The following is an 18,449-nucleotide window of genomic DNA, read 5'->3' on the forward strand; positions in this document are numbered from 1 at the left end:
ATATATATATATATATATATACATAAATTAAAAGGTCCTTCCGAAGCGGGCGACGGGATTTCGATTCCGGCTGCCGACAGCTTCTTACGGGCGACCCCCCAAACAATCTCTTTCTTTCTTTTTTTGTGCCGACAACACACTAACTTTGATTTTACAATCTCAACATAACAACAAACACACTAACAAGATAAAAGAAAAATACAAGGCAGCAGTTTTCTGAAATTAAAGTTTAAAACTAAAGTTAGCAAGATTTCCAACTTTTCACAAAACAAAGAAATAATTTCAATCCTAACTAACAAAAACACAATAATCAACATGCAGCAACAATTATTACCCTAGAATTTAAAATAAAATATTAACTAAACACAAGTATCACAATATCAATTAAACAAAAGTTCAACACATCACAAAGTCCAAACAAATACACAAATGCAAATGTATCAAGTCCTAACCACGTAGTCCATCACATATTACAAACATAAAAATAAATCAGTCCTCATCATCATCAGAATCACTGCTATGCCAGACATTTGCAGGCTCATAATCAGGGTATCTGGGATATGAAGGAAATTTCACTCCTTGGTTACTCCTAATGAGGTTTTCCAAAGATGAATGAAATATTTCCTCATAATCACTTTTCCTTCTATTGTACCCATAAATATGATCTGCAAAGTTTTCTAAATTTCTTACCTTATCTGCAGTATAATTGATAATGTCCATCATCATCATCCTCTGCAAAAATTGATTTTGAGTTTCAGTAGACTCACCTCTAGAAGTAGAAGCTTGCGAGGTACATGGTTTAGATGTAGAAGCAGCAGAGGTAGATGCAGCAAACGTCGACATTCCATAATTTCATGAAAATCCTCCTCTCCAGCCAAAAATAGAATGCTTCGAATATGACTTCATATTTACTCTTGTAGTTGGCTTTAGAGGCAATAATACTTCTTCTCAGCTATCATATCTCACTCCAGCCTGCTCACATAAAGAAAAGATCAAGGAAGCAAATCCCAAACCTGCAGTAGTAGTGGCAGTGGCAGAACTGATGATAGTCTAACAGATCAAAGCTCCAATATTGATGAGTTTGTCTTCCTGAATACAATTATTCAACGTTGCTTTCCCTTGTAACTTCACTGAGATGATTTGTCGATAACAGACAAGCTGAAATAAAGTAGTGTCACGCCTTCGATGGTGCACTTAACTTGAAAGTGGAAAAGTTAACTCTCCTCTCATATGTAATTTTTCAAATTCTTCTTCCAACAGTCAAATATGAAATAATCTCGTCCAGTTCTGTCTCAGTAAGACTATAGTTCGCATAAAAACATAAAGTATCATGTGGTAAATGGTAGAACATATTGATTACCTTCGATGAAAAATGTACCAATTTTCCTCTAACCATGACTCGACCCTCTTCTGCCTCAGGGAGGTTTGCATAGAACTCCCGAACTACAGAAATAAAAGCCACGGCAGAAAAACAACAGAATCGTTTCCATTGTCGGCGAACGATCAAATCTTCTACGGATCCACCTGGATTTTTGAAACAATGCTTAGAAATTAACTTTCGTGACTGTAAAGCGTCACTATACCTATCCTTAGCTTTCGAACTCACAAACTTGCTCGAATCAAAGTGGGTCTTTCTTTTACTCTTTATTCTTGGGGTCATTCTACAATTTTCACAAAATTCCACATTAACTTAAAAAATCAGGTCTAATCTACTAAACTTAACTCCTATAAACATAAACTACGCTTTCTATGCAATTTCTATAGATTTTTCCTCATTTTTTACCATGAATAATGATTTTCGGGTTTCTCCAAATGTACTCAAAATATATGGTGAAAATCCAAAATTTTTACATAGAAGTGAAGCTCTTACCTTAAGAAATCCAAATCTAACAAATTTTACTCAAATCCACCAAGAAATCTTCAAGAAAAGGCTTTCCCTAGACTTCAAAATCGCGAACTCGAGAGGAAGAAGGTGACGGCGAGAGTAAAAATGGCAATTTTCGGGGTTATTTTTCACCCTTAACTGTTCGCGAATCGATTTTCGTAAACTGGCGCTTAAGCGCGGATAAGTGGCGCTTAGGCGCTTGCCTCTCGAGTTACATTCTGCATAAACGCGAGAATGTAGTGTTTAGGCATCAGTGCACTATTTTTGATATTTTTGAACTTAACTATAATGCACTATTAGTCTAAGTATATCACGCCTAAATAGTTTTATAACACTTAAATGACTATTTTCCTCTCCCTTAACTCTTTTCTTTCTCAAAATTCTTTAATATAACTAATTTGATTCGAGGCTAAAATAACACAAAATTTTCACACAAACAAACATTTATATTCATTTAAGAACTAGTACAAGTACATGTAACACTTAATTCTCAATTCAAATGGTCTCGGATGACAAAATTTTCCTAAATACAGACACTTAACAAACATTCATAATTAAACACATAACAAACATAAACTCCAAACATAATATTTAGCACTCATACATAAAAACGACGACTCCTAACAAACAAACTCTAACACTGAACTTAATTTCATTCTTCATTTGTTGGGACAAATTCCAGACTTTCATTAATCTCTTCTTGGGCATTCGGAATATAGAGTTGATAAAACTAACGGTGGTGACGAGCTCTGATACAATCTTCTTCAATCCATTTCTGCTTAAGAGATATCGTCTTATCCGCTTCTTCTATATAACTAGTGTGACTAAATTGCATTTTCAATTGTCATCGAATATGCTCTAGATGGGCATTAACTTCATTTACCTTTGTCTCAAGTAAAGTCACGCTAGCCTCAATTTTGTTAATCTTTTTTGCTATTCCTTCAATACTAATGGTTAAGAAACCGTTATACATCTCTTGTGCACTTTAACTAATGAATTTCTTTCTCATGGCCTCTTCCTTTTTCTTCAAATTTATCTCCCATGAAGACATTTTTTCTAAATTTCACTTTCTCTTTGACTTTAGGGCTAAAAATGATCTAGGGTGAGGTTCCATCACAAAACCCTTCTATTTATAGGCCTAAATCCTTCTAATAACTTCTACGTACGTCCTAAAACTGTCTTGGCACGTTTTAGTCAACCAATGGACGGTTAAACCTTCTAGAACTTTAATTTCACACATGGTTTTTAACTCCCGCGCTTAAGCCCCGCGCTTAAGTCCCGCGCTTAAGCACTGAATATTGGCGCTTAAGCGCCAGTGCTCAATTTTGTACCAGTCAACTTAAGATCCAAATTTTTATTTTAGCATGTCTAGATCACTAAATAAAGTCTTATAATCAATACTAACACATAATAACTTCAAAAATACTACCCTAATTTTTTTTAATCACACAAACAACATTCAAAGCAAAAACATATTGATAGCTATGAGTTACCTCCCACAAAGCGCTTAATTTGACTCATGTTTATAACATAATGAATTAATATCTACCAGACAAGTCACAAGTTGACGAATATGTATTGATTATAGAAAATTAAATTTTGTCACTAGGAAAGATCATTTTTCATTACCTTTTCACGATCAAATGCTGGATAAACTAGCTAGGCATATACTTTTATTTTCTGGATGGATATACTGGTTATCACAAAATACAAATAACTCCTAAAGATCAAGAGAAAACAACTTTTATCAGTCATTATGGTAATTATGGTACATTTGCTTTTAAATGTCCTTTGGGTTATGTAATGCCAAATCCACATTTCAAAGATGTATGATGACATTTTTTTTTATTTAATTGAAAAAGGGATTGAAGTCATTATAGATGATTTTTCAGTGTTTGGTACTTCATTTGACTCATGTTTATAACATTTATTAAATGTTCTTAAGCGCTTTGTGGGAGGTCCATATATTTAGTCTATATTTAGGGAAAATATCAATTTATAGTAGCAGGAGGAATTGTATTAGGACATAAAATATCAGAAAATGATATGGAAGTAGATCCTACTAAAATTCAAGTGATCGCTAACTAGTAGATCCTACTAAAATTCAAGTGATCGCTAATTTACCTTATCCAACAAATATAAGTGAAATTAATAGTTTTTTAGGACATATTGGATTCTACAGATGATATATTAAAGACTTTTTTAAAAATTGTTAAGCTTTTATGCCATTTACTGGAGAAAGATGCAATTTTCAATTTTGATGAAGAGTGCGTAAAAGCTTTTGAGTTATTAAAAAAAAAATAGTCACTGCACCAATTATAGTTTCACCAGATTGGGGAAAACCTTTTGAATTGATGTGTGATGCTAGTGATTATGCTATTCGAGCTGTTTTATAATAAAAATATGATAAAACTTTCAAAGTAATTATAAAACTGATTATAAAACAATTGCAAAAGAGTTAATAGCAATAATATATGCTTTTGATAAATTTAGATTATATTTAATTGGAATTCATTGCGTTGTGCATACAGATCATTATGCTATTAAGTACTTAATGAAAAAAAAAAGTTAAACCAAGACTTATAAGATGAATTCTTCTTTTGCAAGAATTTGACTTTAAAATAGTAGATAGGAAGATAACTGAAAATCAAATTGCTGATTATTTGTACAGACTTGAGTTAGAAAAACTTCTCTGTTTTGAAAAAGAAAATTAATGAACATTTTTCAGATAAAAAATTGTTCAATATTAATGAGTGTCGTTCGTGTTCCGTGGTATGCCGACATTATGAACTTTCTTGTTAGTGATATTATATCCTATGAAATGACATACCAACAGATGACATACATGACATACCAACAAAAGAGGAAATTTTTATCTGAAGCTAAGGCTTATTTTTGGGATGACCCGTTTTTATATAAATAATGAAAGGATCTGCTTATTCGAAGATGTGTACCTTTAGAAGAAATTTATGAAATTATCCAAAAATATCATAATTCTGATTTTGGGGGACATTTTGATGTTGATAAAATAACATACAAAATTTTACAATATGGATTCTATTGACCTACTATCTTTAGAGATGTTAATCCTTATATTAAAATTTGTGATAGATGTCAACGGTAGGCAATATTTCTAGAAGAAAGAGATGCCCCTCAATTTTATGCTAAAAGTTGAAATATTTGATGTTTTAGGATTAGATTTCATGGGACCATTTATACCATCTTCAAAAAATTTATATATACTGTTAACAGTGAACTATGTATCCAAATGGATAGAAACTGTTGCTTTACCTCAATGTGATGCTCAAAGTGTTCCAAATTGATATGATGCTCAAAATGTTGCAAAATTTTTGAAAATGAACAATTTTTTTAGATTTGGGATGCCGAGAGTTATAATAATTGATGAGGGAAGTCATTTCAGAAATGTCATAATGGAGAAATTATACAAGAAATATCATATAAATCATATAATTATTACTGCTTATCATCCTCAGACAAGTGATTTGGTTGAATTATCTAATCGAAAAATTAAAAGAATTATGAAAAAATCTGTGAATCCAAGAAAAACAAATTGGTCAGTCAAACTTGACTATGTTTTGTGGGTTTATAGGACTGCATACAAAACTCCTATAGGAATGTCTCTATATACGCTAGTATTTGGGAAAACTTGTCACTTACCAGTTGAACTTGAACATAAATCATATTGGGCGATTAAATTGTTCAATTATAATTTAAAAAATGCTGGTGAAAAAAGATTATTATAATTAAATGAGTTTGAAGAGAAAGAATGAGTCTTATGAGAGTGCTAAGATTTACAAAAAAAATGCTAAGATTTACAAAGAAAAGATGAAAATGTGGCATGATCAAAGGATTCTTACTAAAAATTTTCAGCTAAGCCAACAAGTTTTGCTATATAATGCAAAGTTAAAATTATTTTCAGGCAAACTTAAGTCCAGGTGGATAGGCCCATTTGTTATGATAAAAGTTCCTTATAGAGCTGTGGATATTAAAGATCCTAAAACTGAGAAAATATTTAAAGTGAATGCTCATAAACTGAAACGTTATTTTGTAGGGGATCAACTTAAATTTAACGATGGAATGATGTTGGGTTAACCAGAATAAACACTGGTTACGTCGGGCTGACGACGTTCAATTAAGCGCTTTGTCACAAGGTGACGAATATGTATTGATTATAGAAAATTAAATTTTGCACTAGGAAAGATCATTTTCCACTACCTTTTCTCGATCAAATGCTGGATAAACTAGCTGGGCATTAATACTTTTATTTTCTGGATGGATATACCGGTTATCACCAAATACAAATAACTCCTAAAGATTAAGAGAAAACAACTTTTATCAGTCATTATGGTACATTTGCTTTTAGAAAAATCCACATTTCAAAGATGTATGATGACATTTTTTTATGATTTAATTGAAAAAGGGATTGAAGTCTTTATGGATGATTTTTCAGTGTTTGGTATTTCATTTGACTCAAGTTTATAACATTTATTAAATGTTATATATCTACATAAAGATATTATAAAGACTTCAAAAATACAGACTTCAAAACTAAAGATATTATAAAGACTTCAAAAATCATCCATAAAGACTTTAATCTCTTTTTCAATTAAATCACAAAAAATTGTCATCATATATCTTTGATATGTGGATTTTTCTAAAAGCAAATGTATCATAATGACTGATAAAAATTATTTTCTCTTGATCTTTAGGAGTTATTTGTATTTGATGATAATCGGTATATCCATCCAGAAAATAAAAGTATTAATGCCCAGCTAGTTTATCCAGCATTTGATCGAGAAAAGGTAGTGGAAAATAATATTTCCTAGTGACAAAATTTAATTTTCTATAATCAATACGGATTCGTCACCTTGTAACTTGTCTGGTAGATATTAAGTCATTATGGTCATTCATAGTCACAGTTACTCCTCAATTCTTTGGAACGCAATGAATTGAACTAACCCATGCACTATCTGAAATAGGGTAGATAATTTCAGCATTTAACCACTTTAAAATTTCTTTCTTTACTACTTATTTCATAACAGGATTCAATCTCTTTTGAGGATCAACTCTGGGTTTGCAATTCTCTTCCATATGAATTCTATACATACAAATTGAAGAACTAATTCCTTTAATATCAGCAATTGTTCGTCCAAAGACTTTCTTAAAATTTTTTAAAATTTTCATAAATCTTTCTTCTTCCATCATTAACTTTGAAGAAATTATAACTCGTAAAGTAGACGAATCACCTGAAAAGACATATTTTAAATGATCAGGAAGCAGTTTCAACTCAAATTCTGGAGATTTTTCTATTGATGGACAAAATGATTAACTTTTTTCTATCATGTCCAAAATTTTAAAACTTTCGCGAACATAGTTTGAATCTTCCTTAAAAAGATTTTCACATTAATCTAATTTCTCTTCTTGCTCGTGTTCCAAATCTTTTACTTCAAATTTTTCTTGATAATTAATTTTGAAATGGCATTCACTCAGATATCTTATAACAATATCTTATAACCTCAGATATCTTATAACATTCATTCTATAATATTCATCATTTTTACCTTTTGCAGTATACTACATTAATCTTGAAATGTTAAAAGTAGCAGTTTGATCATTGACGCGCGTTATGATTTTCCTTTCTGCACATCTATCATTGCTCTTCTTGTGGCTAGAAAATGTCTTCCCAAAATGATAGATATCTCTTTATATTCTTCCATATCCAACACAATGAAATCAACAGGAAAGATAAATTGATCCACTTTCAGTAGAACATTTTCTATAACTCCTTTAGGGTACGTTATCGAACGATTTGCTAACTACAGAGTTACAGTAGTAGGGGTTATTTCTCCTAATCTCAATCTTTTAAATATTGATAATAGCATAAGATTAATGCTTGCACCTAAATAACACCAAAATCACATAAAATTTTCCCATAAAATGGCTCCTATCACATATGGAATTGTAAAGCTACCAGGATCTTTAAGCTTTTAAGGAAGTTTTTTCTGAATTATAGCATTGCAATCCTCACTAAATGCAACAGTCTCATTATCTTCAAACTTCATTTTCCTGTTGAGAATATCCTTCATAAACTTTACATAGTTTGACATTTGTTCTAAGGCTACAACAAATGGAATATTAATTGTAAGCTTCTTAAAAATTTTCAAAAATTTTGAAAATTATTTATCCAACTTCTGTTGGCGAAGTCTCTGAGGAAATGAAGGTGGTGATTTTTCCAAATCAAACTTCAGTGGAGAAATAGATCTTTCAGAATATTTTGGAGCGTCCTCTTTTAATTCTTCAATTTCTTTTCTCTCTACTTCAGTTTCTTTTTTAACCCAACTTTTAACTCTCTTCCGCTTCTAAGCTGAACGGCTTTTACTTGCTCTTTATTCTGGTCTTTTGGATTTAATTCAGTATTACTAGGAAGTGTTTCTTGGGATCTATTACTTAATGAATTTGCGATTTGTCCAAGTTGATTCTAAATATTTCTAATTGTAGCTCATTAACTTTGTAATTAATTTCCCATTTGTAACACCACTTCTTCTATAGACAACTTTTTCTTCTTAAATTATGGATTAATGTTGAAACCTGGAGGATAAGTAAATCTATAATTATTCTTCCCTTGGTTGTTCAAATTTCTCAATGGGTTTACTTGATTGTTCCACAATTGCTGATTATTCCTACCCGTAATATTATTTCAATTGAAGTTGGAATGGTTCTTCCAACCAGAGTTATAATAGTTTGAATATGAGTTATTTTGCTTGTTATTTGTGGCATTCAAAGTTTCTAATGATGTTTGAGAATCTATCATTTGACCAAATGAATTCTCTTCAAGCATAGAGATAGGTTGAGAAAAATTCATTCTAAATTGGTCTAACTTCCTCGAAATTGCAGCAACTTGATTTGCTAACATAGTAAATGCATTAAATTCATGAATATTGGTTACTTTCTTTGGATTCACCCTCTCAGAAAGCCATTAAAAATTATTGGTTGTCATTTTTTTAATTAAAACATAAGCGTCATGAAATGGTTTTGACATCAATGAACCACCAGCAGCGGCATCGATAAATAGATCTAAGAGACCCAGCTAATCCGTTATAAAAAGTTTGAATTATTAACCAATCTGGTATAGCATGGTGTGGAAATTTTCTTAAAAGTTTTTTAAATCGTTCTCATGCTTCATAAATAAATTCTCCTTCAAACTGATTAAATATGTAATATAATTTCTAAGCTTCGCAATTTTTTATAATGATAAATATTTAACAAGGAATTTTTGTGTTAAATCACCCCAAATTCTAATAGATTCGCAATTTTTTATAATGATAAGTATTTAGCAAGGAATTTTTGTGTTAAATCACCCCAAGTTTTGATAGATTTAGGTGCTAACGAATTCAATCATTAGGTGCTAGATAGATTTAGGTGCTAACGAATTCAATCACATCTTAGTTTTATCCCTCAGTGAGAAAGGAAATCACATAAGTCTTACGACATCATCTGATACACTATCATATTTAAATGTAGCACACAATTCTAAAAAATTGACAAGATGTAAATTTGAATCTTCAGTTGGTGATCCCCAAACTGATTATAATAATAAGTTTAAGTTCAAATGAATTAACCACTACAATAGGTTTTTGAATACTACAAAGAAATTCATCTGCCGTAGGGTTGGCATAATCTCGTAAAGGTATAAGCTCATGATGAATTTCAACATTTTGATCATTTTGGTTTGATTTCTGTAATTTTTTTAGATTTTTCAAAATTTTTAACTTTTTTGCTTTTTCTAATCTTTTTAACAGTTCTTTCTAATTCAGAATCGTAAGGCACTAGTCCTTCAGAACCTAAACTACGCATACACTTAAAATAAAATAAAACACACATAAAAATACTATAATAATATATTCCTATAATAACTCTTAAAGTTTAAATAAAACTTTCTAAGATAGAAATTTGTTTTCAATCAATTTTTGAATTTTCGATCCCCGGCAACGGCGTCAAAAACTTAATCATGGTTGTTTATATGCAACAGTATAACAATCTATTTGATTATATTTTTCACTTCTCTTTCCTTACTTTGCAACAGTACCAAAAACTTGATCTTGGAGAAAATAAGAATTTAACTTCTTAACTTAATATACATTGGGATATTACGAAGTATATGTATCGTTATCAAGTAATATAGAACTTTTTGATTAAGACCTAAATATCGAACCCACAGGAAAAATTTACAATATGCACTACTGATCAACCAACTTTCTATTTTAAAAAGACAATTACTTAAACTATAGATATTTTTATCGTAATTAAAATTCATATTTTTTTTGTATTTTTTAGATTTTGACAAACAGTAAAAACTTTTAAAGATAACTTGAGTTTATGTAAAAGAAAAACACTTAATATGAAAATATTTTTCTCCTTATCATGAATCAGTAATAAGTATCGGATTTCTGTTGTGGAAGTATGCAAATTGTGTTGTGTCAAATAGGAGCAATATTATTCTTTACCATTACTAGAGATGTTATAAAGAACATTGGCTAATTTAAAGTTTGAATAGTTCAGAAGACCGGCTAGGCAAGGAAGATACTAGCTCTCACTCTAGAGTTCCCTCGATTCCCTCCACTTAGGGGTTAACATCTCGTATCAGAACCTAAAACAATAAACCAAGTTGAGGGCTTTAACCTGTCATTTAAAGTCCTCTAACTCTATACCCTTCAAAGATTATTTTCTTATTTATTTGCATTAAATCATATGAATTACATTCCAATTTATACAATCTCATGTGATTCTTTTTAATTGTTGACTGAGACAATATCAGCCCGATTCTTACATGTTCTCACAATAAATTTTAACATCTAGATATGTCAAATCAAGAAGTAAATGAAATACATGGAATTAAATCATCACAACTTCTTCCAACATTAAGGACTGATACTCTCCACAACTTCCATTCAGCACTTTAATTACTTATCATTTTAAGAAGAAAGATAAAGAAAACTACTCAGAATCCATGAAAAAAACAAAACCACACTCCAGTTTAAAAGTAGAAATCATTGTCAAACCAACAAGAAGTTTCGATTAAAACCAAAAATAATTTAAAAATAAAAACTAAAACTTATCTCAAATCCTCCACCAAACTCTTGAAGTTCTTTTGAATCTCTTCTCTTTTACAACACTCTTAACTCTCACAATTAAACTAAAAACAAAAAGGATAAAATAACTTTGTAGTGCCTGAAAATCTCTCCAAATGTTCCTTCCCGAACTTCTTCAAGAACTTCTCAAGACTCTCCCTTTTCAAGCATACTTCAAAAAATCTCAACATCCTTCTTTTATAAATCACCAAAAGGTGTCTTGGTAACTCTTTAAAATGTGTCACAATTTGATGTATTTTCCAAAAGATGTCTCATTTCACAAGTCCTTTAATCATATTTTTGTTTTTAGTGGTCATAACCACCCTTTTTAGCCAATAGGTGCATCAAATGTCTCTTCCAAATTAGGCAAAATGAATTAAACCGTTAAATAACTGCCTCTGGTGCTTAAGCACGGGGCCTCCGACGTTTAGGCACGGCCTTTTCTGTTTCACAGACGCCCGACGCTTAAACGCCATATCTGGCGCTTAGAAGCCAAAACTCTTTTGCACCATTTTCACATTTTTGCTCTAAAGTTGATCCTTCTTAACTCCTTTTAGCATTTTTCATCTTTTTACTTGTACATGAAAGAAAAACACATAAATATCTTCCATTAAAGTGCAATATCTTCCATTAAAGTCCATTAAAGTGCAATATCTCAAAAATAGATATAAAAATATGTCTAAAAACACTATATATTTTAGGTGTATCAAGTATCCTATAGCAGATTCCACCATAGCATCAATCTTGGGTAGTGGATAGTCATCCTTTGGGCAAGTAGCATTCAGATTCATAAAGTCCACGCACATTCTCCATGTGCTATTAGACTTTCACACCTCATTAGATACTTAGAAGGGCTGCTGAACTTCTTGAATATAGCTGGCCTAGAAAATTTTCTTGACTTCCTCGCAAATTGGTTTGGGTAGATTCATTAGAGTCGACCAGAGCTTCTGTTTTATTGGTCAGGAGTTAAACTAGAGTTGAGCCTGTGACATGCAACGTTGATGGAGATGCTAGACCTTTCGGCCACCGACCATGCAAAAACATCACGGTGTTCCGGAAGAATTTGGATCAATGTATGTTTGTGAATTGCGACTTGCATCAAAAGTTTCACAAATAAAAAAAAACTTACCAAGATCCTCGAAGCCTGTGGGGATTTTGATTGTAGCCTCATTAGTTTTAAAGCCTCCTTCTAGTTGGTGTTGTATGTCCAATGTCTCGCGCTCCACACTCCCTATGGCTCACACATAACACGTCAAAGGGCAGCTATATGATATGTTGACATCATGGCTTGAAAATTGTTGAGAAAAGGGCAACTGAATATTGCATTGTAAGTTAGTGGTGCGTCAACTACCAAGAAATCTTCCATGTTAGTAAACTAATTGTCACATTCTCCCTATGTGACTGGAGTGTTATTATACCAAGTGTCTCCTTCTGTTAGCCAGAGAATCCGTATAATAGGCCACTCAGTAGGATACGGAGATGTCTGCATTCTTGGATGACATGTCCATAGTCTCGATGATACTTATAGTATTTGTTGAGATTTTCGAAAAAAGCCCCATATCAATGGAGTCCTCTTTCGAAAAAACTCCTTATCTTCTATCACGTTTACGAGTTTAGCCATCGATGCCCACAGCGATGTATATCTAGATGTCATTCGGTCTCATGTAGACCGATCATTCGATTGGCTGCGTCTACGTCCGTCTCGTTCATCTTCTTTATCCCTTTGTGACGATTGGCCACTCACATTTTGGACGTGGGTCATCCATCTCTCTCCATCCATCATCCCTCAAGTTGTTCTTGCCCGACTTTCAATTTGATTTTTCGCCTTTGGAAATCAGTTGGTTCATATACTCCTCAGTTGCGATGTAATCGTTGGCTCACTCCAGGAATACAACGAACGTCTCAGGTTTCCGTAAACCCAAAAAATATCAAAATTGTGGACATTTCAGTCCTTGCACCAGGGATGCCTTAGCAATAGCCAGCTCAAGATTTTGTACATCGAGCATCTTCTTCTGTAACCTTGTAACATATGCTCGTAGACTCTCACTCGGTCTCTGTTTCACATACCAAAAATAATCTGAGTCTTTTCGTGATTTTTGGGCACTAGCAAACTACGCCAAAAACAACTTCCTGAAATCTCCAAAGGAATTGATAATTCATGTCGAAAGTCCATTGAACCACCTGAGAGCGGAATCTTTTAATGTTGTGTAGAACAACTAACATTTAATGCATCGGACATCTTGAGAATGCAGATTACTAGCTCAAAGGATGCAATATGGTCAGCAAATTCATTCTGACCCTTGTATGATTCCAAAGAGGGAAGCATAAACCTCTCTAGCAGCTTAACTTCCATAACATGTTGAGTGAACACATTCTCAATCTAGAGAGAGAATTCTATCACTCCTGGCTATGGTCCTCTCTTTGGCGCAGATCTGACACTGTCTTGGCATCAGGACTCTTTCACTCGCTCGGTGTCTTGGGTTGCCTGCTGAGCTTGAGGTTCGAGTGTTGATGGATCAAGTTGCAGAAGAGCTTACGCCCTTCGCTCAAGCACCACTCGGGCAAGCTTTGCAATTGACCTACCATCCGATCATGAAGCTAATGAATTTGTTATTACAAGAATTTCTACAGGGTTTCCACATTGGATGTTTCTCCTTAATGTGTTCCTTCAACTTGATGCGCTTATCGTCTTGTTAAAGGCATGACTCCATGCTCATTGCACCTTTTAAAAAGTTGGATCGTAAGTTGCCTTGTGGATCACACCAAAGGAATATAAAGTAGGTCGAATGAAGAAAAGAGAAATAAGAACAACTAATACTTAGTTTTTTGTCAAGTTTCTGGGTTCCCCTCCTAGTGAAAATAAATCTTTTATTTATAACTCTTCGGTAAGGTATCACAAATTACATGATTGTCCCTCTATTTATTAAGAATGTTACTACAATTTGAAACCCTTTACACACTTAAATATTCGTAACTAAACAGTACATATCTTGGCCTTGTAGCTGTTGTTGGCGTCGTTCTACATATGTAACTGCCCCCGACGTCGCTTTGTATTTGTAAATGCTTCCGACACTCCTTCATATCTATAATTGTCAGGCATGGACATTTCGTATTCAGTTGGCCAACCCATAATCACTCGATAGGATGAATAATCTTTGTCTGATATAATGGTCTTCAATTGAATGTCGATCTTCTGTAAAAGTTGACGTCGGTTGAGAGAGTGCTACGTGGTGGCACGGTGTTTTGTGGGTTGGTCAGTATTTAGTACGGTCGGCTCACGGGTAGACTGACTTCATGACGAATGTTTGAACATGAATCTTATTATGTGATCCAAATTGTCTTCACAAGATCTATGCAAGCATATTCCTGATGTGGTCGATGTTGCCTGTGTCATCACTGGATTGAAAATTAAAGCACACTACCACCTCTTGCATGTAATCTGAGGCGATCTTCCACTCTGGAAGGATCCATCTTCTTCTTTGTCAAGCAGCATCACATTGAAAAAGAGTCGTCATGTACCATCCTCCCGCAGTGAGACAAGTTGGGTACAACCAATTGGGATCAAGTTAGCACCCAACGTTAACTCCAACACAAGACTTGTGAATACAACTCACAACAGCCAATCAAAGAACTTCAAATTAGTTTATAATTCTAAGTTTTATTTTTTTTTAAATTATATTTTGAGTTAAAAAAAGTATATATGTCTATACTTTTATTTTGTTATAGATGTTCTTTTTAACATTAATAGACCACCGCAATATTTCTCAAAAATCTTTTTTATTTTAGCTACATTAAAGACAAATAGTGCATGAGAACACAACAGACCCATCATTTCAATTTTTTTGCAACTGCAACTAACCTCAGAATTGACTATATCAACTTTCACAGTTCAGGGTTTCCTTGTCCCCTTATCATCCAAACTCATTACATAATATTCAAACTCACTGTCTAAGGATATTCAACAATAAATCCACAACCAATTCAATAGCGTCAGCTCCAACATAAAGTAAAGCTTCCTCGTATAAAATGAGACAGCTTGTCTCAACACTAGGTTTATTTTAACCATGGGCATTGTGACAAATTGATCACATTTGAAATATTCGTCCTTCTTGTTCTGGCGCCACGATTTTATTATATTTTCAAGTCTCAAAAAACAATCCTTAAGAGAGTTTATTGGTTTGGAAGCGTCATGACAGATATTATTTATGGACTCACTAATCTGCATCGATAAGATTCTCATTCCAAATATATATTTATTAAAAGTTGTTGACCATTTGTACATAATTTTGTATATATCATCTAAACAGACAATGTTGTATAGGTCTCTCATCTCAATCATTAAGAACCACGTTTCTTCAAAATTCTCCTCAATATCGCACTTACTCATATATTTGTAAAGAAGACCGTTGTCGCTCTTGGTACAAATTCCACAATGTACTTTTGAAAACAATTTCTTGTAGATATGTCATTGACATAATCTGTGTCATGTCTGCAGGAGAAATTCTTCAATGGCTCTTGTCATCCCTTGATCCTGATCGGTGAAAATTATTGTTGGAAGCTTGTCACACATTATTTGAATAAACAATTTGAATAACCACATTAAAGACACAATAATCTCCTCGTACAAAAATCCAACTACAAAAATCGAACCTCAAACAAGACGTTTTGTCAGTGGTGGTTAACCCCCACAAAAAAAGCACAACATAAATTATACTTATTTAATCTATAACTTTTATCAAAAATTATTATGTCCCCAAAACAGTCATAATCAAGTCAGGATAACCCATCACTCAAAAAAAAGCTTGTTAATCTACAATACTCATCAATTTTAAAATCTCTGGCAAACATATCCTTAGCTTGACTCTCCATGAATCATTGTATTAGAGCATTGACGACATCTTATTAAATTCTATCTCTTTTTTCTCTTTGAATGAAGTTGAACACATCTCTCTTGGTGCATTCCCAATTCTTCACTCCACCTACCTTTGTAGTAATGAAGTTATATGCATCTGTTACTCTGATCACTGATCCTGTCATTAATGTCAACACATCTGCATTTAATTCACTTATCCTTCTTCTGGAACGAAAAAGATGTTTGTCACCACTTTGGACCAACGGATGATTATGACTTTCAATGAATTTCTTTACTGTCCAATTGTCCTCAAGATTGACAGCATAACAAACCATGTTTGACAGCCAGTCCTCGTGTCTGTTTTTTTTAACTTCATTATATCCATGATGTTAGACTCTTTTTTATGATCAGCTTTTTTGCAAATAAAATCTTTGGCCTTAAGTTTTTTTGAGTTCGGTCAATAGCTAGTATGGTTCTTTCGAACAATACATGATGTACCTAGGAAAAATAAATTTCATGTATTTCTTGATCATTGTGAAGAGTGGTGCTAAAAAGCTTCTCTACAATTGGATTATTGCAAACATTTCTAGGCTCACAAGACTGCAATTTTGAACAAAATTAACCCATGATCAGAGAAGACATAAGCACTGTACAACACCGCAATAATAACAAAACCAAGAACACAACATCAACACCATCATTAACAACAGATTACAACACCACCCAAAAACACCACGTTAACACTGTTATACAACAATTATCATACAATAGCACCAGCACAAACTCGAATAATACCAGCATAACACCACAAATAACTAGATGAAATGCATGCATGAGAATAACTCTATGATAATATCAAATAAAATAAACAATAAAAGGACAATAACACCAAACACAACGCCCCGAAAAATAACACCCAAAAAAATAAAATACTAACATCATGTTAGCACTGACAATAACATTACAATAACACCATAATGACACGTTAAATGGTTGAATAATTACTGTTCAACACCACCCAAAAACACCACATTAACACCATAATTTACAACAGTATAAGACAACTATACTACAACATAACAACACTAAATCACAAGCAAAAATCACAATAACATATGCATAAAATCATAATTACTCAATAATAACACCAGTATAATGCCAAAAAAATAACAAACATGCATAGGCATAATACTAAACCAATACGAGTAAAGTAAAACAAAAATAACTCAAAACTAAGCAGTAAAACTAAAGTAGAAACTAACTTCAAGCTAAACATACTAAATAAAAATTATCTGAACCAAAAAACAAACACTAACCTAACCCTAACCTAACATAAAACTAAAAAACATTATAGACTCACTTGTTCTTCGAAGTTGAGAGAGAATGATGGATGGAAGTCTTCCAGCGTTTCATCATTCAATGATAAGTCCATAGATACCCTAAACAACAAACTCTAGCTTTCAATAAAATAATAACCAATAGAACAGTAGCTACTCCACTAGAGCGAAAGGTTTTTATAAAAGTTGGCAGGAAAATGGTGGTTTACATTTTTTTTTTTATGTAGGTGGGTCCACCCTTCCACGTGTCAGCTCGGGATTGGACTCCGCCTTCTACGTGTTAGTTCGAGATTGGACTCTGCATGTTTTTCTTATCATTGAGCTTATGGAACTTTTTTATTTATTTTATTTGTTTTATACCATGTAGGAGACAAATTCCATGAGTGATTCAACCAACAACCACTCTTTTAACAACTTGGAATGCGAAGTTTATTGGTACTTTTTTCGGGACTGGTGAGCGCATTAAATATAAATTTATTCAGCGTAAGTGCATGACAACTCCGTCAACTACTCCACTGAATATTTATTAAAAAAGAGAAAATAACAGAAATAGCGAAACAAATTCCAGAAAAAAAAAAACAGGCCAACGGAACTCCACTTTTGCCAACCAAAAAAACATACTCCGATGAATAAAATCAGAATGAGAAAGCAAAGTGTTTGCGAAAAGAAACCTCACCTTACCAAGCGTGTAGGCAAGTGCTGATCCAGCTACGCCGGCTCCCACAACGATGACATCTGCCGAACATGGCGATCTAGCTTTGGCCGGCATCATCACCGAATGAATCCCGATTTTACCCGGCTTATTCATTCGATGCCTAAGTAGCAAAAGAAACCCTAAGAGAAAGGCGATGACGCCTCCGAAGATACAGTGGAGCAGCACCATTCTCACCCACGAAGCGTGCTCCTCTTCTTTTTCCGTTACCGGTTTCCCTGCTTTATCCGTTGAGCTTAAAGGCGAGGGGACAATAAAACGGGAGGCTTGTGTCGTCCTTGTTAGTTGTCACTTTAAATGAAAACAAATTAAATCATTATTTAATTTTCTTATAAACTATCATCGCGACAATCGGAATATTTTTAAAATGGCCAGACATAAAATCGATGCAATCAATCTAAATTTTTGATAATCTATTCATATAAAACAAACATATAAGGATAAAAAAATTTATAATATTGAGTTATATTACATTTCTATTGATGTCTTTCAAATTTTATCACTCATCCATTTA

General features: G+C 33.0%; 1 protein-coding gene across 2 annotated transcripts in view; it reads right to left on the reverse strand.

Moving 5' to 3' along the window:
- LOC110039210 (squalene monooxygenase-like) overlaps nucleotides 1-18,208 on the reverse strand; it is a 79,004-nt gene extending 60,796 nt beyond the window's left edge. Inside the window, exon 1 of one of the 2 annotated variants that reach the window (XM_020744201.1) lies at nucleotides 17,900-18,208. In XM_020744201.1, the coding sequence (XP_020599860.1) occupies nucleotides 17,900-18,106 (207 nt within the window). In that variant the 5' untranslated portion in view covers nucleotides 18,107-18,208. Of the gene's footprint in view, nucleotides 1-17,246; nucleotides 17,351-17,899 lie in introns of those variants that run through there. The other variant, XM_020744202.1, reaches the window with a different exon arrangement.
- Nucleotides 18,209-18,449: the final 241 nt, after the last annotated feature.

This window comes from Phalaenopsis equestris, unplaced genomic scaffold, assembly GCF_001263595.1.
Source record: "Phalaenopsis equestris unplaced genomic scaffold, ASM126359v1 Scaffold235840, whole genome shotgun sequence".
Taxonomy (NCBI): domain Eukaryota; kingdom Viridiplantae; phylum Streptophyta; class Magnoliopsida; order Asparagales; family Orchidaceae; genus Phalaenopsis; species Phalaenopsis equestris.